The 26,367-nt window shown below is 37.9% G+C and overlaps 1 protein-coding gene across 1 annotated transcript in view; it reads right to left on the minus strand.

Annotated features, from left to right (window-relative positions):
- Positions 1-1,034: 1,034 nt before the first annotated feature.
- Positions 1,035-26,367, minus strand: part of LOC138421943 (ankyrin repeat domain-containing protein 26-like) — a 49,986-nt gene continuing 24,653 nt past the window's right edge. Inside the window, 9 exon segments of the mRNA XM_069556453.1 lie at positions 1,035-1,160; positions 6,013-6,186; positions 6,348-6,462; positions 16,552-16,685; positions 16,687-16,772; positions 17,379-17,665; positions 23,143-23,257; positions 23,527-23,573; positions 25,736-25,903. Coding sequence (XP_069412554.1) covers positions 1,035-1,160; positions 6,013-6,186; positions 6,348-6,462; positions 16,552-16,685; positions 16,687-16,772; positions 17,379-17,665; positions 23,143-23,257; positions 23,527-23,573; positions 25,736-25,903 — 1,252 coding nt within the window.

A 26,367-nucleotide genomic window follows, 5' to 3' on the forward strand; every position in this document is an offset into this window, starting at 1 on the left:
CTGCTGAGTTTTCCAAATTTGCTGGAATATCGAGTGCAGCCTTTTCACAGCATCATCTTTCAGGATTTGATAGAGCTCCACTGGAAATCCATCACCTCCACTAGTGTCTTCCTAGCGATGCTAAGGCCCACTTGACTTCACATTCCAGGATGTCTGATAATACGTGAGTGATCACACCATCATGATTATCTGGGTCGTGAAGATCTTTCTGGTACAGTTCTTCTGTGAATTCTTGCCACTTCTTAATATCTTCTGCTTCTGTTAGGTCCATATCATTTCTGTCTTAATCGAGCCCATCTTTGCATGAAATGATCCCTTGGTATCTCTAATTTTCTGGACGAGATCTCTAGTCTTTTCCACTCTGTTGTTTTCCTCTTTTCTTTGCATTGTTCTCTCCTGAAGCCTTTCTTATCTCTCCTTGCTATTCTTTGGAACGATGCGTACAGATACTTATATCTTTCCTTTTCTCCTTTGCTTTTCTCTTCTCTTCTGTTCACAGCTATGTGTAAGGCCTTCTCAGACAATCATTTTGCTTTTTTTGCATTTCTTTTCCATGGGGGTAGTCTTGATCCCTGTTCCTGTACAATGTCATGAACCTCCGTCCATAGTTCATCAGGAAGTCTATCAGGTCTAATCCGTTAAATCTATTTCTCACTTCCACTGTATAATCATCAGGGATTTGATTTAAGTCATATGTAAATTGTCTAGTTGTTTTTCCTACTTTCTTCAAATTAAGTCTAAATTTAGCAATAAGAAGTTCATGATTTGAGCCAGTCAGTTCCCCGTCTTGTTTCTGCACATTGTATGGAGCTTCTCCACCTTTGGCTGCAAAGAATGTATTCAGTCTGATTTCCGTGTTGACCATCTGATGATGTCCATGTGTACAGTCTTCTTTTGTGTTGTGGGAAGTGGGTGTTTGCTATGACCAGTGCGTTCTCTTGGCAAAATGCTATTATTTGTCCTGCTTCATTCCGTACTCCAAGGCCTAGTTTGCCTATTATTTCAGGTGTTTCTTGACTTCCTACGTTTGCATACTAGTCCCCTAGAATGGAAAGGACAACTTTATTGGGTGTTAGTTCTAAAAGGTCTTGAAAGACTTCATAGAACCATTCAATGTCAACTTCTTCAGCATTACTGGTTGGGGCATAGGCTTGGATTACCTGATAAAAATATCAAAATGTACTAAAATGAAAAAGGATAAAAATTGATGAGCCCACAGGATCTGGTGACAGTAAGTAATAATCACCTTTTTGTGGCTGTTGTTATTTAGTCACTATGTTGTATCTGACTCTTTTGCAACCTAGTAACATCGGCATTCTTCAAACAAAGTAATTTAAAACAAAGAGTTATCCAAAAGACAAAATCAAGTCTTTTAGGTTTACTATGCATCATATAAAAATATATACATACAAAGTAGAGGTTAAAGAATTCTTTTAAATGAATTAAGAAACTCGATATTGTCATAAGGTAAACTAAAAAGCAGAATCCATATTTCACAAAGCTAATAAAACTAATTTGAAATCCCTCAGCTATTACAAGATCAACCAACCAAACAAAAAGAGGTTGCATATGACATCAGTCAATATTATAAGGGAATATGAAACCTGCTATACATTCCTGCTATATATTGTTCATGATTCCCAGTCAGAATAATTGATTTTCTACCTAAGTGATGATGTGTTGATCACAAATGAATCCTCTTATTCATTTAATCTTGATATTACCATCCTAGAACAGCACTAAGGGTTTTCTTTTTTTTTAAGGGTTTTCAAAAGAAAAAGAACAACAGTACCTTTTCATCTTATCAACCGCATGTATATTCGCTTCTTTCTTTACTAAAAACTCCACCATTTGCCCTCTCCTTTCACATATCACAAGTGACAGTGGTGTCAGGTCATCCTGTAAAACAAGGAAAACCATTTCTAATGTACACAGTTAACCTATTTCTAAATTGAAATTAAAATCTTGCAATAGATTCTCTGAACTTAAGAATAAAAGTCAGAAAATAAATGAAAGAGAACCCCCTCCTCACTGCCCTGTTCACCTTCTTTCTCTTTAATATGCTCCTCCTCTGGGCCTTCCCTGGTGGTCCAGTGGCTCAGTGTCAAGTTCCCAATGCAAGGGGTGTGGGTATCATTTAGCTACTGTATCAATTGCATATTTTAAGGACAATGCTGAGGCAGAAATATATAATACTATCTGTAGCATGCATAACCTATCCAAGGATGACCATGAGTAAACTCAAAAGGTTTACAGACATTCCAGTGGGAACATTACTCTCTACATGAACATGCAAAGAGAGAAACTTTTTTTTTTTTTTTCAAAAAATCAACTGTGGGAACCCTGTTTTACTGCTTTCTCAGAAATGTCTCCTGGAATTTAATCTTACTCATTCTCTCTTCCTTGCTTGCTCTTTCCACCGCCCTTCCTTAAGTTAGACGTTCTGGCTGAGAGGTCAGCATTAGCTAGCTGCTAACTGCATGCAGAATGAGTGCCCTCCCCACCTTATCTTCAAAGACCCTTCTTGATGACTCTCATGTGATTACCTCCAGACGACCAGGAGGAAGCTTCCAAAATCCTAGAGTTCTCGTGTTTGTCTTGCTTTACTGCTCTTAGTTAAAGATTGCAGCATAAAATTACCAATAAATACATGCTCAACATTTTCTAGGGGAGTTGCTCTTCCACCAGCTCTCCCTGCGCTGTCTCTTATAATCTTGTGTGTTTGTGAGAGTTATTCAGTGCGAAACTGCCACAACCAACTTAACAATTCTAATTTGAAAAATTCAATCCCATTCTTAAGATTTTTTTAAATATGAAATCAATTATAGATTAATTAGACTGTCTTTTAAAACCTTCAAATATTTATCAAAATAAACTATCAATCAAAAATTGGAAACTCATATGCTTATGGATGGAAAGCTGATGACCTGAGTAAGTGAAAAAGCCAGGTGAGACCAGTAACCCCAAAAACACATGTCCCACACAGAAGGGGTAGCCTCTGCACGCAGACCAAACAGTAGGATGGGCTCAAGGGGGTCTAGATTTGGTTCTTGGAGCAGCCTGAACTTCTGCCTGGGCCTCCTAAATTTGAAATGTTGACTCAGTGTGTGGAGGCAAACTAAACATATCCAAGGGCCATGTTTGGTCTATGGTCCACTTTTGGTTTTTTGTTTGCTGTTTCCAAACAGGTGGGTATAAAGCAAATATTTGTATGTGAAACCTTTCCTTTCTTTAGTATCATATGTTTCACAAAAAGTGTGGGTCCCAATATGTAATAAATATGGCTATTAAGACTCATAATTCAAGTAAACATAAATTCTTTTAAAAAGACTCATAATTCACAGTCAAGAATATTTCCACTGCCTGTTGAAACTACAGTCTATCTCTAGAATTCTTCTAGATTGTTAATAAAATGGATCATGAGTTACCAAGCCTGCTGAAAATAAATGCTTAAAACAATTCTCCTCTGTGCTGTTACTAACTTCACGGGTTTTAAAGCTCTCATCTGCTTATGCCAGGGATCAGCAATTCTAACAGACACACTGCAAGAGTCTGTCCTGCAGCTGACACCAAAAAAGGCTCATGAGTTACTATTACTGCAGTCAGGAAAACCCTGTTGGTAACAAACATCCGTTGACCTAATGACCTGGACAATAAGTGAAGGTGCAAAATCCTTAAAGGGTCAGACTCTACAGACGAAGTGACTTCGCCATGAGCAAATCGCTAAAGACTCTCGGAGTGTCACTGAATGATGAGTGGTTGGAAGGAAAAGGAGTTATTGTTCAAGCCCATAGATACTGCCAAAGATATTCCTTTTAATGTCTTAAACACAGGGGCAGAGAAAAAGTCAGGCTAATATTGTTGGAAAGGAGGGAGCTGATGGAAGTAGCTAGCATTGATCAAACTCCAACACTTCAGGAGACTACTTTCTTTTGTGAAGTGTGCATTTAGAAATTACATGTATTCACTCCATAGTTATTCATCAAGGATTGGATCAGAATCTCAAGGGAATAGTTCTAAATACACACGCCCAAGCGTTCCTCAATTTACTCAGTCAAAATCTACAGCGAACAGCCTAGGCTAATACATTTTAAAAATAAGTTTTCCCAAATAACTGGTTCACCAGCAGAATATAGCTGAGAATTAGTGCAGCAACCAGTCCAGTCTCATCTCTTACTCACACGGCCAATTCTTTCTCTTATGTGAAGGTTTGAATAAAAAAGAAAAGTGTAAGAGGCAACAGTCATCAAAACTGCAATTTTTTTTAATTTTCCTGGGTAAACAGTGGTAGAACAGGGACTACCAAAAGTAGTTTTGTAAACCCAAAAGGCAACCGCATCTCATTATTTATAAACCCCTTACTTCCTTCCCATCAAGACATTCTAGATGGGAGAGCAGAGTCTAGACTCTTATCTAAGTGGATGGTTCTGCCAGAATACGGTAATATCAGGTAGCTATTTGCTCTTCTCTCTTAATTCCCACTTAATCACCACCTGTTCACTGTCAGTCTGTTTGGATCAGAGTCTTCTTAAAACTGGCACCTAGGCAAGTTTACAATTCACTCACACTCTTTTTCAAAATAACAACTATTATCCCTGAAAACTGAAAAGCATATAAGAAATATATAAACTGAAGGGAATAAAAAGCACAAAACAAAATCTCGGGACTTCCGTGGTGGTCCCGTGGCTGGGTCTCAGTGCTCCCAGGAAAGAGGGCCTGGGTTCCACCCCTGGTCAGGAAACTAGATCCTACATGCTGAAACTAAGCCCAGCTCAGCCAAATAAATAAATATTAAAATAAATAAATCCTCTTCTTGGCATTTCCCAACTGCCAAAATTCCAGCTTGGCTTGCACTTTTCACATGCTTGCTCCTTTTCTTTTCCTTTTACCCTCTTAAGACTTGGGCAATAAGAGAGAAACTGTGTTTATATAAACCATTTTTCATAAAATGGGAATTTGTGAATAGCAGCAAGATTTCTAATATGTTGTAAAATGCTTTCATTATGTTTGAATTTCAAGACAAAGTCTACTGAGGCAAATTTTGCTTTACTCTGTTATTTTAGACTGATTACCAAAAAAAGAAAAAGAAAAACTTAAGTGGGGGAAAATATTTGGAAAATGTTTTACCTTTAACAAGTGCAGTGTTATCACGAATACCAGCCATAAACACATAAAGGAATGCTTTACTCTCTAATGCTTGAGAAATATCATGATTTCAAGTGAAATCATAGACAATTTGGTTCTTTCAAAATACTTTGACACAGGGACAGCTGGAGCTTTCAAAGATGAAAAACTGAGCCCACCTGTGAGAGTGGAGGGAGTTCCTGGTGGAGCTGCAGCTGCAGGACATCACGTGTGTCCTGGATAAAGCAAGAGGGACGGCTTCACCACCACCAGCTCCACACGCACAGCTGCAACCCCACCGAGCAGCTCCCCAGGGCTGAGTGCAGGAGACCCCGAGGTGTACATCATGAACCAAGCGGTCACCAGCACAAGTGAACGCCCTTGCTGGGTGTCAAACATGACCTGACCCTCTTGGCTGGATCTCAGAACCGGGGTCCTGGAGGGCTCAGGGCTCTAGGCCTGCTGCCTCCCAGGCCCATTTGCACTCACCTGGCTCCCCCTCATGGGCACTAGGTCTCCTTCCTCCTCCCACCCACCTCCAGGGGCACCCATTCCCTGGGCCCCTGGAAGCAGCCACTCCTCACATCACTTCATTTCCCCCAGGCCTTCATCATTTGTGGGCTCTGAGCCAACCACCCACTCTCCGGCACGTTCTGACGGGAAATCTTCCTTCTGGGATAGACGGCTGGCTGGGAGACAGAGCTTTGCCCTCTCTGTGGGCTCCAACATTTTCCCCCACCCCCTGCAGTGGCTTTGGAGTTGTTTCCACGGTAACAGGGCTTGATGGACACTATTCAGTTTACCTATTTACATAGTTAGAAATAAAACACTTCTAGTTTAAAAAAATGCTTTGCAAATATTTTGTAAATAAAGTTAGTTGAGATATACCTTGTTCCTGGCTTCTATATTGGCGTCGCAGGAAAGCAGCTTTGCTGCGAGTGATATATTCTGGCAAAAAACAGCATAGAGGAGAGCGGTGTTCCCACTGATGTCCATGACATTTGGGTCGGCACCATGCTCCAGCAGAAGAGTCGCACACTCCTCTTCTTGGCATTCTAAGGCCTGTCAGTGTTGCACCAAGAAACAGAGTGTAAATTCTAGGAATTCAAAGTAAACAGTCCACAAGCTTCACTGGTTTGCTATATCTAAATGAGATGCATTCACTTTAGTTTCAGTAGTTAAATCACATCCACCTCGTGTGGACATGGTTCGCTGCCCCATACCTTCATCAGCACTGTCCTGTTTTCATTGTCACAGAGGTTAAGCAGGCATTTTCTCTCCAGGAGCAGAGTTACCACCACTGAATGGCCATTGGCACAGGCCAAGTGGAGGGCAGTCCTATGAAAGAAAGAGGAGTTTTCAGGAAACTGTAGTGTTACTGTTTCAAAACAAACAATTGTTCTTGTGATTGAAAACATTCAATAGCATGCTATTCTTATCGCTCTAAAACAAATATTTCGTTTCCTTCTGGAGAAAGAACATTATATATTATCATTAGCTCTTCTTAACACAGTAATGAAAGAACAATTTACTTGAATTGAATGACCATGACCTTGAGATTCAGCTCAACTTGGGTTTGAATTTTACTTTCACTCTGTCACTTAGCTGTCGCTCAGCCTCTCTGTGCCTCAATTTCCTCAACAACAAAATGGAGAGAGAGTAGTAGTTCTCTCACAGGACAGCACTGCGATGCTTAAATGAGATCCATGCAATGAGTTTAGAACCATTCCTGGCACAGGTAACAGCTCAGTAACTGTTAGGTAATATAATCATACTTATTATTACTACTACTCTTTTACAAGGACAACATCTCAATGAAGTCAAAGGATATCATACCTCCTTTGTAGATACATTTTGAGGATTAGAGACAACACTGTACTTCAATGATTCTAATACATTCATTTTCTGACATTTTAATGTCTCTGACATTGGAACGAAATGTATAATTCACAATGTCTGTACAACTATAATTGGTAGCATTTTTGTTTGCTCATTTCTCATTTTTCCTGTTGATCTAATTACCATAAGGTCTTTTTGTCTAAGGTTTCTTCTTTTTAATTAAAATATAGATGGTGCATATTACATACTATTATATATTACAGGTACACAACATAGTGATTCACAATTTTTATAGGTCATACTCCATTTAAAGTTATTATATGGCATTTGCTATATTCCCCATGTTGTACAATATATCCCAGTAGCTGGCAGGATTTTCGTTCCCCCACCAGGTATCGAACCCTGGGCCCACAGCAGCAGGTCTTAACCACTGGATGACCAAGGAACTCCCTAGATTCCCTTGAGTTCTGAAAAGGCTGAAAGTTGTCAGAAAATGTAAATCCTCAAAAAAAATTCTTAAAAAAATTTGAAAGTGAGAAATCATTTTTATCTTTGCCACATTCCTATTAGTGCCAAAAAGACAAGCCCTGTCTGCTAATCTGACTTGCCTATAGACAGCTTGATCTACAGAGAGTTTTAAATTGTTTGTGTTGTTAAAATGTTAAATCAACATCCAGATTTCTTTTCTTTTGTTTCTTTGTGTGTGTGTGTGCCAAAATCCAGGAAACTCCAGAATTCTTACTTCTGAAATCATTCTTAGAAAGGTCTTTGGGGTGGGAGGGAGGCTCACAAGGAAGGGATATATGTATACTTACAACTGATTTATGATGTTATACAGCAGAACACAACACAACATTGTAAAGCAATTATTCTCCAATTTAAAAAAATCAAGGTTAAGAAACAGTAGAAATAGAAAAAACAGAATGTCTCTGTCAGCAGATAAAAAATGTATAAATAGGAATCTGAGTTTTACTCTGGTACTTTTCTCACTGTGCATATTTGAAATGTTTGATACATACTCTACCTGAAACATTTTGGTGAGATAAAAATTGAGTTACTTTTCTCTTTTACCAGGTTATTTCTTCACCATCTACATACAGTTTATCATTTCCCACAGAAAATGTCATCATTTTCAAGTTCTAAAGTTTTATATACATTTGGGTGTTTGGGCATTCTGTTCCATTCATTTATCTATCTTTTCAATCGTTAGTAAGTGAACACTTTGTGGGCACTTATAACACATTTTGATATCTAAAAGGGCAAATATTCCTCTACCATACAAAACTTTTAATTTCATCACAACAATTAAAGACAGCATATGTAACCCCAAATCTTTAAAACCATGAAATGTTGATTTGCTTTAAATATAGAAAGACCATACATCCTAAGAAAATGCCTTCCTATGCAAGGACACAGCCAGCTTCCAACTTCAAAGCTGTCTTCTAAGGTCCTTCATCAAAGAACACATATACCTAAGTGTACACTGATATAAAATGGATATTGAATTGTATCTGAAGAATTTTTAATCCAGAAGTTGATTTGGCATGGGAATTATTTTGCTCACTATGCAGTTTTCTGTAATATATAACCTTACGGTATAAAAAATATATACATTAAAAATAAAATATTGACAACATCAGAAATCTCTCCACTGCCATGATCCACAATAGGCGATCCATGAAGAAGTGCTTTCATAAATCACATGAGAAAAAGTGTGAGAGCCAGAAGTTCAGAAGATTTCTTGAAGGCTATATAACTTGAGAGCTTTTACTCATGAGTACATCATGCTAACCCATGCAAATAAAAGCAGGAGGAAGAAAGGAAAAACAGATGCTATTCATGTTTCATTTCATTTCTGTGATTACCAACATGCAGTTAAATGACTTCAAAACTATCAGGAAAGCTCTATAAGAGGAATTATAAGTGGGTCCAAAACCAGCTAAGGCCTTTTGCTGCCTATAAAGTCTGTGGGATGCTGGATCCCAGGAAGGTATCCAGGAGCCTTGGAGGGGAAACTCACAGGAGGGATCTCTGCCAGGCCCTTCCACCTCGCTTACCTCTTCATCTTGTCCCTGTCGTTCAGGCCATTTTTTCCAAACAGAACATGCTGCACTTTGGCTACGTTGCCCACAACGGCAGCTTTGTGGATCTTTCTGAGGTCTTTGTCTCAGATGTGGTACCTGGGCTGGAAGTTGATTCCATGACCACTGTCTCTCACCAGGTTGATGGAGGAGCCAAAGGGCGACACACCCTTCTTACTCCTGAAGCCAAAAATCTTCTTAATCGCAGAGCCTATGGACTCTAAACACACCTCACCTCTCCCTCAGCTCTTCACAGTCCCCTAAACCCAACACGAGCACTACAGGTAAGCCAGAGCCGTCCCGCCACAACCTCCCAGCTGGGAAGCTCAACGGTTTGGAATCTTTCATCCCAGAATGATCGTTGCTAAGCAACACCTCTAAACACATTGCCTATGTGCACAGAGGCCTGGTGTGCCAGCCCAGTGCTCATATGCAAGAACTGTAAGTTCATTTCCTGAAAGAAACAAACAATATCAATAAACCCTTACCTAAACTAAGAAGGAAAGAGAGGAAACTGAAATACAGAAATGAAAGTGACATTATAACTGTATAACTGTCAAAATAACTATAGTTTCCAAAGCAATCTACAGATTCAGTGCAATTTCTGTCAAATTACCAATGGCATTTTTCACACAACTGGAACAAAAAATTTTACAGTGTGTATGGAAACAAAAGACCCCAAATAGACAAAGCAATCTTGAGAAAGAAAAGCAAGAGCTGAAAGAATCAGGTACCCTGACTGCAGACTACTCTGCAAGCTTCAAAACACAGCACTAGCACAAAAACAGAAATATACTGAATGATCAATGGAACAAGACAGAAAGTCCAGAGAGAAACCTACGTACCTGTGGTCAATTAATCTAGGATAAAGGAGGCAAGACTATATATAAAGGAGAAAAGACAGCCCCTTCAATAAGTGATGCTGAGAAAACTCAACAGCTACATGTATAACATCATACACAAAAATAAACTCAAAATGGACTAAACACCTAAATATAAGACAGGTCCTGTAAAACTCAGAGGAGAATATAGGCAGAACACACTCTGACATAAATTACAGCAGGATCTTTTTTCATCCACCTCTTAGAGTAATGAAAATAAAAACAGAAATAAGCAAATGGTATCTAATTAAATTTAAAAGCTTTTCCACAGTACAGGAAATCATAAACAAGACAGACGACAACCCACAGACTATTTGCAAATGATGCAATTGACAAGGGATTAATCTCCAACATATTCAAATAACTCAAAGAGCTCAACAGCAAAAAACAAAGAACCTGATCAAAAAATGAGTATAAGATCTAAATACACATTTCTGTAAGGAACACCTACAGACAACCAAAAAGCACACGAGGGATGCTCAGAAAGGAAGCTCCGCATCACTAATTAATATAGAAATGCAGAAATACTATAATAAGGTATCATTTCATACCAATCAGAATAGTCACCATCAAAAAATATACAAACAATAAATGCTGGCGAGAGTGTGGAGAAAAGGGAACCCTTCTACACTGCTTGTGGAATGCAACTATGTACACCCACTGTAGAAAACTCTATAAAGGTTGCTTACTGGGTGTATATCTGGAGAAAACCATAATTCAAAAAGGTATATGAACCCCAGTGTTCACTGCAGAACTATTTACAATAGCCAAGACATTGAAGCAACCTAAGTGTCCATCAATAGAAGAATGGATAAAGAAGATGTGGTACACACACACACACACACACACACACACACACACACACACACACAACGAAAATGGAATATTACTCGGCCATGCAAATAAATAATAATGCCTTTAGCAGCAACACAGATGGATCTCGAAATTACAATCCTAAAGTGAAGTAACTCAGACAGAGAAAAACAAATATCACATCACTTACATGTGGAATTTAATAAAAATAAGCTTATTTACACAACAGAAACCAACTCACAAGATCTCAAAATCAAATTATGGTTATGAAAGGGGAAACATGAGGGGAAGGACAAATTAGGAGATTGGGATTAACATATATACACTATTTTCTAGTAGTCATGTATGGATATGAGAGTTGTACAATAAAGAAGACTGACTGAAAAAGAATTAATGCTTTTGAACTGTGGTGTTGGGAGTAGACTCTCGAGAGTCCTTGGACTGCAAGGACATTAAACCAGTCAATCCTAAAGGAAATCAATCCTGAATATTCATTGGAAGGACTGAGTTGAGGCTGAAGCGCCAATACTTCAACCACTTGATGTGAAGAGCTGACTCATCAGAAAAGACCATCATGCTGGGAAAGATGGAAGGCAGGAGGAGAAAGGGGACAACAGAGGACAAGAGGGTTGGATACCATCACCAACTCAATGGACATTAATTTGAGATAACCCCACAAGATAGTGGAGGACAGAGGAGTCTGGCGGGCTGCAGTCTATTGGTCGCAGAGTCGGACACGACTAAGGGACTAATACTTTCACTTTGAATATGGAAAACTTAACAGTGCTGGTTTTTAAATCACTCAAGTTAGCTGCAGAGAAAATACTTAGTATCAAAAGTACTTAGATACTACTGTCTAAAAGTAGTATTAATACTACTTAAAAGTAGTATTTTTTAAATACCATATAAACTTTCATCATACACACAAAAATATTTCCCTTTAATAAAGATTTTCTCATCATGTTTAATGAGAAACAACTAAAATGTCATGAGAACAGTCCAGAAGGGAAATTTTTACTAATTATCTTTCAGATCATTTATTTTTTCTTCAAAATCTGTGCATATTCTTGTGATGTTTTCAAAAGCAGGTCCTGAGACAGATTTGACCCATCTGTAGCTCCTAGAGGAGATAATCCATAGGACTCGATTTAAATTCAGCAGCAGCTGGAAAGAAAAGGGATTACATTCTTTCTCTAAAATACTTGAGTTAACTCAGTATTAGTAAAAAAAATAAAAAAAATTTAAAAAACCTGAGATATTTCTAAGTGATCTGAAAAATGAAACATATCTATAAATGACAGAAAACAAAATACAAGATTACAATTATATAATCAGCCGACGGTCCCACATGTGGCTGAGTATCAGAGCTTCTGGCTTTCTCATTCTTCATTCATTTACTCAATGACTATCTGCTAAGGTGTTGTGACAAACACTGGAATTACAAGATGAAGGTGACCCATTCACCCTGAGAAATGATAATGCCATAAACTGTAAAAATAGATGAACAGACAATTTCCATACGGAGTCATAAATACTAAGACAGATATACAAGATGGCATGAGGAACACTCAGAAGGGACAGCCGGCTTTGTGTCAATAATGCCAGCTTTTTGGTGGAGGTGCTATGGAAGTAGCCACCTGAAGGACAGGAAAAAGTACAAGAGTCAGAGGGGAGAAGCACATACAAAGACCAGAGGTGAGGAAAGGAATCTGTGGGATCCTACACAGTCTGGCTGTTTAGATGCACAGCTAAGGGGCAGAGTAAGGTGGTAAAGAGATAAGGTCAACTACTTTGGAAGGACCCAAATTGATGCAGGTGTTTGGAGCTTTTCCTGAGGGCAAGAGATAAACTAGTTACAAAGTGAATGACACAGAAATTATAAAGTCACCCACCAAGTGACAGCTATGCAAACATGACTGCTTGAGTCTGGGTGTTCTAGCCTTAACCACTACCAGACACTTGAGACGTTGATGAACTCCATGCTTTCTGAGGATGGTGTCCGGGTGCAGATGGACAGTTCCACAGCGATGGCAGTAGTAGAGAAAGGATACAGCCAGAAATAAATAGAAATACATAGAACTTTTGAGATTTTTTTCTTAATTATGGAACATGAATAAATGAGGAAGAAGAATATTTTTCACTATGACTGCTCATGCTTTCACATTTTTCATTAGCTATGTCTAAGAAGAAAACATTTAACATAGCATCTGTTATCCAAACAATGGAAAGAGATGCCATTTATTGTTTATTTCAGAAATCAATATCTAAATTTAATTCATACATTTTGGCAACATACCTTTTCTTAGTTCTCTAGTTATACTCCTGTCCAACTCCTGCTGCATCCGAAATAAGTCAAATATTACTTATCTTTAACTTAAGCAAGAGACATTATCATAGGAATGTTATACAACTTATTAAATGTGACATTTTAATAATACTTTTAGAGACTAGACCTAATTTGAAGATTACTTAAGTAGAAAAATAATCATATAAATAAAAGAAAATGTATTCCTACTTATTCCACTTATAAATAACAAGGAACCTATATATGGAATGTTAATCTGATAAAAAGTACATTAAATATCAGTCTATTGAGTACACATAATTTCAAAGAATTACAGAATGACCCATGATCCTAGGAGTGACCCACAAGATTACTATCTTTTCCCCCTAACAGCTCCTGCTCTAAATACACATTTATTTTGATTTCTAGGTGAGGATCCTGTTCAAATGGAGGCAATAGTTTGACTTGAATGTTATTAAGGAGAACACATCTGCAGTTTTCTTTAAACTTTTCCATTTAACAAAAACACAGGACCTCTGGCCACTCCTTTGGCTAAAGGCTTTATACTTGTCTCTGTTTTATATAATATGGTTCCACACAAAAGTTTGTTTGTTTGTTTGTTTGTTTGTTTGTTTGTTTTTTAAGAAAGGCTTTTACTTTGGGGGAAAAAAAACAACTTTTTTTAAGGTATGAGAGTCATGATTTAGGCAAAGTTCATAATTCTACAAAAGAAGTAAGAAAGCCAATGACTTTCTTACTGAGTCCAGAGTCCTGTGCCAGCTACTTCCTCAGATTAAGAAAAAACACATAGATTTTTAACTATAATGCAGAGAAAATGAATATGTAAAACCTTCTTACATAGTTCAATAATGCTTGTGGCATGACATGACATAGTAGCTTTTTAACTAAATCATGTTTTAAAGCAAGAACAAGAATAAATTATTGTCAAACTCCTATATGTAGCAGTCAGTTGATATAGTTAATTTATAAAGCATATTTTTTTAAAAAAAAACACATGACAGGGAACTTGAAGGAGAAAAGTTTCAAGGTAAGGACTCATACTCCTACCCTCCTTATGAGAGGTGAGGAGATTTACCTAACCAGTGAGTTTGGGAGAAAGAACTTCTCCCAAAGTGCTTGCTTGGTTCCAGATCCCTACTTTGAAAAGATGTATGTGCCCACAGCACTGTGAACTTGGGTGTGGAGTAGGCAGCCTGTGTCTGGGATGGGGGTCAAGCATTTGCTTCCTCCTTTAGGCCTGCATGGAGAAGTGTCTGACTTGGGATGAAGTGTTCGGAGGCCCGCTGTGACCGCACAGCTACAGCACATCCTCCAGTTTCACAGCTCTCAAGTACTAAGACCCAGTGTAGATGCAGTGCTGTGAAAGAAACCTTAATTGCTCTCCTACGATGGCAAGAAGCCAAATGAGAAAACAGGTTGAGACTGAATTTAACAAGGGTTACTTTTCCGTACATCACAAATATCAGGAAAACACCATCAAAACCATAAACCTGTTTGCACTGACTGAAATGGATATTTTAATCAAAATGATTGAACAGTGAAAACTGGTTGCAATTTCAAGACTCCCCATCATTGCCATCTTAGATACCATTCATCCAGGTGATGTCAAGATAGAGATAAAGTGAGCTTCATTTATAATGTTTAAATGTTTGAATTAACTACAAATCTAGAAATATTCTACAAATGCTCAGCAAGATTTTTTTTAATTTTAAATAAAAATGCTATAGGTAAAATAGCAATTAAAGAAAATGACGAAAATGTCATTTTTGTAAGAAATGACAAAATTTATGTAAGAAAATGACAAAAAAATGTTAAGCTAAAACTAGAAATTAATGTTTTGGTTTAGTATTGTAAGTTTATTTAATTCATAAAAAGGATTTATCTAGGATTCCTTTAAACAAAAAGCATCTATTTATGGTTAGTGTTTAGACACCAGTGATTCACTTATGCTTAGAGGCAGAAAAACTTCGTTGGGTACAGCAGAGCTTGAAAATGATTATGAACCATTGCCAACTGAAATCAATTAGAAAGGAAGTGAAACATCTGAAAGAATACTTTTGGATATTAGGCAATAAGATTTCACTTCTAAAGTAGAATTTAAACGCAGCTTTTCAAGAAATTTAATAATTTAGTAAGTATCTCTTAAAATCAAGAACTCTGAGACAAAAAAAATCATAAAATTTATGTCTCCTTTATTAGCACAGCTAATTATGACTTTTACTTAGTTCAGTTCAGTTCAGTTCAGTCGCTCAGTCGTGTCTGACTCTTTGCGACCCCATGAATCGCAGCATGCCAGGCCTCCCTGTCCATCACAAACTCCCAGAGTTCACTCAGACTGATAGTTGTAACCTTGTTCTAAAGAAGTACACACGTGTCTAGGGCTCTTCAAGTAACAAGTCACAGTTGGGAGAGGAGAGAAAGGGCATCAGAGAGAAAGGGAGGTGGCCTCACAGTGACACCTGCTGCCCTCTGGGACACACCTGCCTCCAGGAAACAGTTCAGGGATGAAGAAACACCCCATCCCACAAAGCCACTTTCAAGCATTTGCTTTCACCACCTTGTATACATGTTTCACTCTTGACCTTGGAGAAATTAAGCTTTTGAAAAAATTTTAAAAAAAAAGAAATTAAGCTTTTGGCTCTGAGGAATCATCTAGAGTCACAATCTAGAGGGGAGGACAAGAAAGTCAATAGGTGATTGAAAAGAGCTAAAACAGCACCAGGAACAATTACAAGTATCCCCTGCTTTTCCAAAGTTCACTTTATGTTACTTTACTTCTAGGAAAGGCCTACATCAGCATCTGTTTTTGATAATTTAAAAAATAAAATTTAAGAGACTTTTTGATTTCATATAAAAAGGTTCAGTGTACATTTTACAGTAAAAGGCATCATGCTCCCTAAGCAGGGAGACTGGCCCAACTGGGCTCCTTCCCTGGAAGCCACACCCCACATCTCAGTGTCAAGTCACCACAACCCCAAACCCTATGTGGGAGCACCTGTGCCTCACTTGTGCGTATTCATTTTAGGCTTAAACTAGCAGAACGTGCCCTCGGGTACCTACTTCTTTGCTGTATGCTGTTTTGGCTTATGAAAGGCTTCCTAGGAATGCTCTGCTTTCAGACAGTGGGGAAACCTGGACTAGGCACTGGAGGTGCCTTTCCATCCTCCACACCCCCTCCCCCCCCAGTCAGGTCACCATACTATTTCTAGCCACTCTGTGAATTGTCCTGTCTTTCACTCCTGTGTTATGTTAATTGCCCCCAGTTTCACAAGCATGCCTTTATGCAGTATGCTGCTGCTGCTAAGTCACTTCAGTCGTTTCCAACTCTGTGTGGTAAAACTTAAAAGGACACAGTATTAATTGTTTGTCTTAGGGCGCCCTCTATCAATGACCATCTAGTTAGCCTTCACTTCCTACTAATCTCATGAACTGCACTCTAGAAAAAGTCGGCTTTAGAGACAAATTAATGAACTAAATTTACATTCTGTGATTCTGTGTTTTGGCTTACCTGTCTAGTTTACCTTCCAATGACTTTCTAACTTCTAGTTCTACTAGGTAGAGTTGCTTATATTTTTCCAATTCTGCTTTATGAGAATCTTCTTGCAAAGTTTTCACCTTGGAGAGTTCAGATTCCAAGTCTTTATTTAATTCTGAGTTCCAGCTGACTTCTTATGGAAGCATTATTCTTCTCTTGTAACTGCTCTAAGTTCTCCTGAGAGCTGCTTTTATCTAAGGCAAATTTTAAAAGATAACATTTTTTAAATAATCAAAAAATTAAAAAATAAAAATAAAAATAATCATTAACCTAGAAAATGATATTTGCTCCCTTTAGTTTTGAGCCAGTGATTCAGAAAGCAATTTTAAGGGTTAAAAAAAAGCAGAAGTTTAAAACAGTTATCATCAATGTGAAGTGAATTACATGAGAATTATAAAATGAAAGTGGAATTATTGTTATAGTGGTGCTTATATAATCTGATAATTCAAAGAACAAGAGGATCAACTTAAAATTTTAAAACCTGAACAAGACAACTTAAAAATAATTCAAGAGGATGGTACCAGTTCTAAACCACAATATTTTCTTTTCCTCCTAGTAGTCTTGCTTTATACCAATTGGTCTTATAAATGAAAGGATTCTCTAGTGAGAATCATTCTGATAGGTCAATTTGGTGATAACTGTGATGGAAACGGAAATATTTAAAGGGAGAAACAAGTGTACCCTTCCTTCCAGAAAACCAGCAAACCAACTGCTCTAAGGGAAGTAGAGGAAACCCATAAGCTGTATAGATCCAAAATGTAATTTACAATGAGGTGAATTCAAGCACATGACAGATGAACAAATTAACCTGCAAAATAGGTTGACTTCCTTTAATTTCTCTACGAGATCCTGTCTCGCCCTTTCTTCAATCTCCCCTTTATACTGCTCTACTTGACTGTGTTCTATCATATTCATTTCTATATGACTTCTGAGGTTCACTACTTCTTGCTCCAACTTCTTTTTATTCTTCTCTAGTTTTTCACATTTCTTTTGCATTCCTTTCATAGATAATAACTCCTCTCGAAGAACTTGATTTTTTGCATCCAGGTGCAGACATTTTGAAGATGCAGTTTCAAGGATTATCAGTCTTCAAGAATAAAATGATACTGTTTGTTAATGAAGAAAGTGGACTGAGCACAGCCTAACTCAAACCCAGGATCAAATAGATACAATGGTATCTGTATTGTAGAATGTAGGACCAGGGATTACTCAGAGAATCAAGAAAGAAGTTCAAACCACCAAGAGGCACAAAATATATTCTTCACTGTCATCATCTTTGTCACAGAACATTTGCACTTGATTTTATACTCTTTTGTATTTTTTCCATAAAATGACTACAAGTCACCTCTTAGTAGAATGTCCCTTACTCCTTTCCACCCATCTTAATGCCCCATGTTTTAAAGAAGTTTGAGGGATACTGTATTGAGTTACCTAGGGCTGAGTTAATAAATACTTCCCAAAAGAAGATTGTGAAAATAAGACTTTCAATAATAAATATTATAAATATGGATACTAATCCCATAAGTCTTTTTCTGAACTATGACTAGTTTTTGCTAATTTGAACTGCATTCCAAAGAAAAATAATTCAAAAGGTTAAAGAAATCCCATCTCCTAATAGCTTAGTGAGATGATCCATAGATTTTCCTGAACAACAACAACAACAAATGCCTCATTTTGGTAACCATTTGTTACTTTTCACAGAACAGAACATACCAAACAAAACAACAAACAAAATTTGCAGGAATTTCAGTGACACCGAGCTGCAAAGAACTTTCCTTTAGACAGAATGATTAGTTGGTAAGTCGAGGTGAGTGGAGGTGGTGGTATTGAAACTGTCTACAAATTCTTGGACACTTTTCTCTGAAATTCCCTCCCCTTAAATATGTGCTGGCCTCAGTAACTGATTTCTACTGGACAGAGTCTGGGGAAACTGACGTTTGCTCTGTGGGCAAGCCCACCCTTAGCATCAGTCACTACGCTGCAAAGAAGTCCAGACCACATAGTGAGCACCTTGTCAGTGCCCCCACTGACCGCCCCCAACTAATGTCTCACCCAAAAGCCGGCTCCAACTGCCAGACATGTGCATGAACTAATCTTAGATGACTCTGGTCCCCACCTTCACGACATCCCAGCTGATGCCAACTGGAAAAGAAACATGCTGGCCTCACTCACTGAGCCTTGCCTCAACACAAATTTGTGAACAAAGTAAATGCTGTTTTGAGCCACTAGGCTTTGACGTGGTTTATTATACAATTTGCTGGCAATAAATACCTGGCACAGATACTGATATTAAAAGTACCATTAAAAAAGAACTAAAAGATGTGAGAATGACTTTCAACCTGGAGGTAGGTGAGATATGAATGGATGCAAAGAAAGAAATGAAAACCCAAAGGGCTTCATGACATGGTAAACTGAATCCTGATGGCCCTTAAAGAGGCTGCTGGTGACAGCTTCTAGGCAAGAGAAGAAAACGACACTGAAACACAGGGGAAAGGAAACTCTTGCTAAGAACCAGCTGAAAGTAACATCAATGAGAGGGATAAGCTATCCAAAAAAAGGGGGAGGATTATTAAATATAAAGGAAGAAGGCTCAATTATATTTGGGTTCAATATCTGTTATCTCCTTTACAGCATCTCCACATGTCCAGTGGTCACATGATGCTAAAAGACAGAAACAGCTTCTGGGCTAAGATCAAATCTAGGGTGCTGCCAGGAAAACATGGTCTAAAGGTGAAGCCTGTAGACTGTAAAACCCTTCATTAAGACCCTGAAAAGACTTAAGGTGGTGCCTCAAATTCCTTTAAAGATCTTAAGGGCATAAGAATTTTAAAGGCATTATCCTACAAAGCTTCATAAGAAGCCCAAGGTGCAGAGCTTCTCTCAAAAAAGATTTGTGAGGGTAGCCTCTCCAATGATGTGAATCCCAATCCAATTCACAGGACACTAAAAGCTTTAAATAGAACCTTGACAGCAAAAAACAGTGCTTGGCCTAACAGAGACCATGACATACAAACGAGAATAGGCCTTCGGGATTTTCTTTGAAGTTCAATAAAGAGGAAGCTGGCTTAAGAAACATGACTCAGCTACAGACAGAGGTCATTTCTTATGGAAAGGACAGCACACAGAGCTCAGAGGGTAGAGCAAAGGAGAAGCACTCCTATGGGCAGGACCAAGTCTGCATCAAAGAGCTGGCAGCACCAAACTGGACCTCGAGGTGCCATGGACTACGGTGCCTCCCGTTTCCTGTTTCTGGACGGGAGAGTCTAGTCATTCAGCAGAATGGTGGGGGTGTCGGTGGCAGATAACTTGTCCCTTTAGTTCTCAAGTCTTAGTACTGAGAGGGTTGTGCTCACAGGATCACACTCTAGAAATCACACCCAGAAACCTCATCCCCATGTGCCATCTGTACCTGATGAAGATGGTAAGACCTCTACTTGAGCCTGGGCCTCACACTTAACAACTGAGATTTGTGAGGGAATGAGTAGGGAAAAGGGTATTTTTCATTGGAAGGAATATAAAAAATTGTGGCCAGTGAGTTACTGTGCTAGTTTTTAAATGTACCCATTAGTTTTTAAAACTTGATTCTGTAAAAAAGGTAGAATATAGGCCAAGTATAAGTGACTTGCTCCTATTGAACAGAAGATGATGAAAGTGATGCTGTGTGAACTGCAAAGTGAGGTTAGACAAGGCGGCAGAGCTTTTTCCTGGCTCTCAACCTGGGAACCAGGCTCCATGTTGCGAGTAAGCCCAGGCTGCAAAGAGAGCCTAGGTGTTCAGGGTAGGTGTTTCACTTGTCTGCCTTCACCAAAGTCCAGCCAACCACAGATACCAACTATCAGACATGGAAATGAACACACCTTCACCCAATTCCAGTTCCCAGCCCTCGAGCTGCCCCATCTGAAGCCGAGGGGACGAGAAGCCAGCTGTCCTGGCCACCGTTTCCTAAGTGCAGATTTTGAATGAAACCATTGTTGTTTATTGAAGCCACTAAACTTAAAGCTGATTAGGAAAAAACAGAAAAATGGATTTTTGAAAAAGAGAAAATAAAAGCATAACTTAAATGCAGGTAGAAACTGATCTCTTATAAACTGGAATATAATAAAGGGTAAGAGTTTTAATGACAATGTTGAGGAGAAGAAGCATATAACTAGAAGAAAGACTTAAGAACTACTCAGGAAGAAGTTTTTTCAGGGTTCCCTTCAATTACAATTTCTTACAAATAGGCAGGTGTGACTCAGAATTTCTTCTCAAGTTTGAAAACAATGAAGACTAGTAAGCAATGAGACATATGATTTGAACTATAAGAAGTAACTAGAAATAGTTTAATTACCAAAATCAGACTTTTGACCTCATCTCAATTTACTGAAATTCTAAAAGAGGTGGGCAGCTTTGAGTAGTTACTAATCTAGAACTCAATCTTCATTGTCCTCTCCTCAGAGAGAGAAATAAAACACCACGAGATGCCACTTCATACTTGCTAGGATGGCTATACTCACAGAGACAGGTAATGACTAGTGTTGACAGGAATGCATAGAAATGGGAACGTTTTACATACCTTGGAAAAAAATATAAAATGATGCCGCCATGCTGGAAAACAGTATGGCAGGTCCTCAAAAGGTTAAACAGAGTTGCTGTGTAATACAGCAATTCTATTCATAACTGTATTCCCAAAAGAAGTGAAAAAATATGTTCACATCAAAACTTAGACATAAACGTTCACAGCAACATTACTGACATTAGCCAAAAATTAGAAACAACCCCAAAGGTCCATCAGATGATGAATGGATAAATAAAATGTGGAACGTCCATACAAAAGAATATTCAGTTCAGTTCAGTTCAGTTCAGTCGTGTCCGACTCTTTGCGACCCCATGAATCGCAGCATGCCAAGCCTCCCTGTCCATCACCAACTCCCGTGGTTCACCCAGACTCACGTCCATTGAGTCCGTGATGCCATCCAGCCATCTCATTCTCTGTCGTCCCCTTCTCCTCCTGCCCCCCAGCATCAGAGTCTTTTCCAATGAGTAAACTCTTCGCATGAGGTGGCCAAAGTACTGGAGCTTCAGCTTTAGCATCATTCCTTCCAAAGAAATCCCAGGGTTGATCTCCTTCAGAATGGACTGGTTGAATCTCCTTGCAGTCCAAGGGACTCTCAAGAGTCTTCTCCAACACCACACTTCAAAAGCATCAATTCTTCAGCACTCAGCCTTCTTCACAGTCCAACTCTCACATCTCTATGTGACCACAGGAAAAACCATAGCCTTGACTAGACGGACCTTAGTCGGCAAAGTAATGTCTCTGCTTTTGAATAAGCTATCTAGGTTGGTCATAACTTTTCTTCCAAGAAGTAAACGTCTTTTAATTTCATGGCTGCAGTCACCATCTGCAGTGATTTTGGAGCCCAAAAAAGTAAAGTCTGACACTGTTTCCACTGTTTCCCCATCTATTTCCCATGAAGTGATGGGACCACATGCCATGATCTTCGTTTTCTGAATGTTGAGCTTTAAGCCAACTTTTTCACTCTCCTCTTTCACTTTCATCAAGAGGCTTTTTAGGTCCTCTTCACTCTCTGCCATAAGGGTGGTGTCATCTGCATATCTGAGGTTATTGATATTTCTCCTGGCAATCTTGATTCCAGCTTGAGTTTCTTTCAGTCCAGCGTTTCTCATGATGTACTCTGCACAGAAGTTAAATAAGCAGGGTGACAATATACAGCCTTGACATACTCCTTTTCCTATTTGGAACCAGTCTGTTGTTCCATGTCCAGTTCTAACTGTTGCTTCCTGACCTGCATACAGATTCCTCAAGAGGCAGGTTAGGTGGTCTGGTATTCCCATCTCTTTCAGAATTTTCCACAGTTTATAGTGATCCACACAGTCAAAGGCTTTGGCATAGTCAATAAAGCAGAAATAGATGTTTTTCTGGAACTCTCTTCCTTTTTCATGATCCATCGGATGTTGGCAATTTGATCTCTGGTTCCTCTGCCTTTTCTAAAACCAGCTTGAATGTCAGGGAGTTCACGGTTCACGTATTGCTGAAGTCTGGCTTGGAGAATTTTGAGCATTACTTTACTAGCGTGTGAGATGAGTACAATTGTGCAGTAGTTTGAGCATTCTTTGGCATTGCCTTTCTTTGGAATTGGAATGAAAACTGACCTTTTCCAGTCCTGTGGCCACTGCTGAGTTTTCCAAATTTGCTGGCATATTGAGTGCAGCACTTTCAGAACATCATCTTTCAGGATTTGAAACAGCTCAACTGGAATTCCATCACCTCCACTAGCTTTGTAGTGATGCTTTCTAAGGCCCACTTGACTTCACATTCCAAGATGTCTGGCTCTAGATGAGTGATCACATCATCATGATTATTTGGGTCATGAAGATCTTTTTTGTATAGTTCTTCTGTGTATTCTTACCACCTCTTCTTAATATCTTCTGCTTCTGTTAGGTCCAGACCATTTCTGTCCTTTATAGAGCCCATCTTTACATAAAATGTTCCCTTGGTATCTCTAATTTTCTTGAAGAGACCTCTAGTCTTTCCCATTCTGTTTTTTTCCTCTATTTCTTTGCACTGATCTTAGCAACATGGAATTCTCATAGTAAAGCAACTCACCATCCTTGGAAGCTGTTTCAGATGACTGAGTTAAGTCATCAAGGTCATCCACAGAATTAATTTGTTCTTTGACTTACACATAAATAACACTATTTCATAATGTCCTTAAAATATTTATATAACATACTAATTGTACAAAGGTGATAATCATCTCTTCATTAAAGCAAAACCAGACACTTTTTAAAAGGACAGATTTTTTTATCAAAAGGATAATTTTATCAATAGTGTTTCTAAATTAAGTTGGCAAAGTATATGTCTCTACAACAAAGGAAGATTTTATATTTTGCTACTATTCCTTTTACAAAGTATTTTTTACTAGGAAAATATTTTTTATAGATAACTTTTTGACTGTACCTTGTTATTTTCATTAGATGTTTTCTTTGCAGACCTAAAAAAACAAAGGATTCTTTTCAGGTTAATATTAAATACTTAAAAACACAAATACCTAAACTTTGTTTTTTATATAAAATCTTTGCATTTGCATTGGTAAGTAATGTTTTATAAAAGGATAAAACAAGAAAGAAGAGTAACATTAAAGGACAAACAAAATACATTTGTAATACTAATAAGGCATTTAATTTAGATCAAAGAAAAGGAACAACATAACATTACTTGTATTATGTGAAGGGAATATACCAGGATTTTTTGCAGTTGTTATTTTCATCAATAGGAAATATGTTTTGCAGCAATAAAACCTATCTGGGAAGTATTACTTAAGTCCGTATAAGAAAGAAACCCAGTTTTAATAACCATGATATTAGCCTTCCAAGGACGTCCTATGCAACTGCTATGCATTATTATAAGCACTTTGTATGTCTTAACAGCATTTTAATCCTCACAAACGTTCTGGGAGATAGGTAACACATTAGGTCCTCTACATAGGAAGAAACAGAGCACAGAAAGGCTGAGTAAGTTGCCCAAGCCCACACAGCAGGTCACCAACAGACCCAGAGTTCAAACTCAGGAAATCTGGCTTCAACACTGTGGTTCGAAAATATGCTGAGAAAGTAATATTTAAATAAGTATACTAACACATATATATGGAATTTAGAAAGATGGTAATGATAACCCGTATAGAACGGACTTTTGGACTCTGAGGGAGAGGGAGAGGGTGGGATGATTTGGGAGAATGGCACTGAAACATGTATACTATCATGTAAGAAACAAATCGCTAGTCTATGTTCGATGCAGGATACAGGATGCTTGGGGCTGGTGCACAAGGATGCTTCAGAGAGATGATATGGGGTGGGAGGTGGGAGGAGGGTTCAGGATTGGGAACTCATGTACACCCGTGGCAGATTCATGTCAATGTATGGCAAAACCAATACAGTATTGTAAAGTAAAATAAAGTAAAAATTAAAATTAAAAAAATAAATAAATAAAAAGAGTAAAAAAAATAAAATAAAATAAATAAGTCTTAAGTAATATGATAGCAAATTAATCTTTATTATTATTCCATGTCCAGTTATAACTATAAATAATAATTTCTGAATCTTAACACGTTTCTCAAAAAATAAAAAGACTTTAGAGGTAGGCAATGCTGGAAATCTACTTTCACTAAACACATGCTTTTGTAAAGAAATTTATCAGTAGGCATTCATTCAACCATTCTGCTGTTTATTCATGAATCTGATATACATTTATTGAGCACAAAATACATGTTAATAAAACTCTTACTATGGGAAGCATATTTTTTCTAATTTAGAACTTTATAAACCAAAATTAATAATTTGTGAAAGATTGTTAGAAGTTTTTTTTTTCTGTTGAACATAAACAAAAAATTTCCCTTTTCCTTAGAATCTGCAAACAACTATGACATTGATATGATGTAATATTTCAGAGTACCTTACAAAATCATAGTTGCTCAGGATGTTGCTATCAACTAGAATCATCAAGGGATGATCAAATCCTATTCAGTATAGCCTAAGTGTTTGTAAGTTCATGATTATATAATTTTTTAAAATCTATGTAGGATAGGATTAGCAGAACTAATCATCCACACGTGCAATTACATAGGAATATTACACTTCAGAACCAACAAACAAGCCCTTACCATAAAACTATATATAACAGAAGTATTATGTACAATTAGTTTGCTATAATAGTTTAAAGATAATGCCATATGATCAATAAGCTTTCTAATATTGGAAATGCAAACAAGATTAAACCCAATAAACACGTCCTCTGCTGGCTCATTTCTAAGAGCATGCATACTCTAAAATCTCCCATCTTAACATAAAAAAAGAAACTCCTTTGAACTCCACATTCCTCTTCAGTTACCATCCAGTTCTCTATGGCCTGTCCCAGCAAATATTCCCTACAGGGCTGTTTACATGTATTCACTACAGTCCAGCTTTCAAGGAGACTATTTACTGAAACGATTTCTGGCCAAAGGCACTGGTCCTCACTTTAATCTTTCAGCAGTGTTTGTCCACTATAGTTGAGGAATCTCTTGTCTTGGCCTGTATACTGTATTATGCTGCTCTATTTCCAGAAGAAGTATTCAGTGCTTATTTCTTCCTCTAGAAATAAAGAATTTGTAGCTATTACCTGTCATCATCCTGATCCACTTCACTTAAAATGCTGTCATCATTAACATGCAGCAGACCACCAGTCAGTGAATAGGTCTTTTCAAATATTGGTGCAATCACACATTCTTCTGGTGTCCATTTGCTAGTGTCCTTTTTCTTTACTTCCATCCTATGCATGCCAGGATCGCTACTTTAAAAAAAAAAATCCACAAAAAAGCCAATGTTTTCTAATTCAACTGATAAAGAATAAGAAAGCAATTCTTGTAAAATTCCTACTGTTACCCATCTTAAATCATTGATTAATTCACAAAGTAGTTATTAAGTACCAACCATATGCAAGAAAACACAAATTTTCTTGCCTCAAAGACAGATATACAATTATGATTTGATGTGATATGTAAGAGTTGATACATGAAAGTGATCAGTGAAATAAGGAAGGCTCTACAGAAGTGAAGAGAGAAGGTTACAAAGAAGAAAAAAGGGAGAAAATCATTCTACTTGGAGACTAGAGTACGGAGCACAAAGATCAGGCACGTGGCATCCAGGCTGTTTCCTAGGAATCTGGAAGGAAAAGTATGAAACACATGAAAGAAAGCAGGGAGGTGCGTCTTTGGAAAGACATTGGGAAGAACCTCAAGGGCTACACTGGAA

This window comes from Ovis canadensis, chromosome 16, assembly GCF_042477335.2.
Source record: "Ovis canadensis isolate MfBH-ARS-UI-01 breed Bighorn chromosome 16, ARS-UI_OviCan_v2, whole genome shotgun sequence".
Classification (NCBI taxonomy): domain Eukaryota; kingdom Metazoa; phylum Chordata; class Mammalia; order Artiodactyla; family Bovidae; genus Ovis; species Ovis canadensis.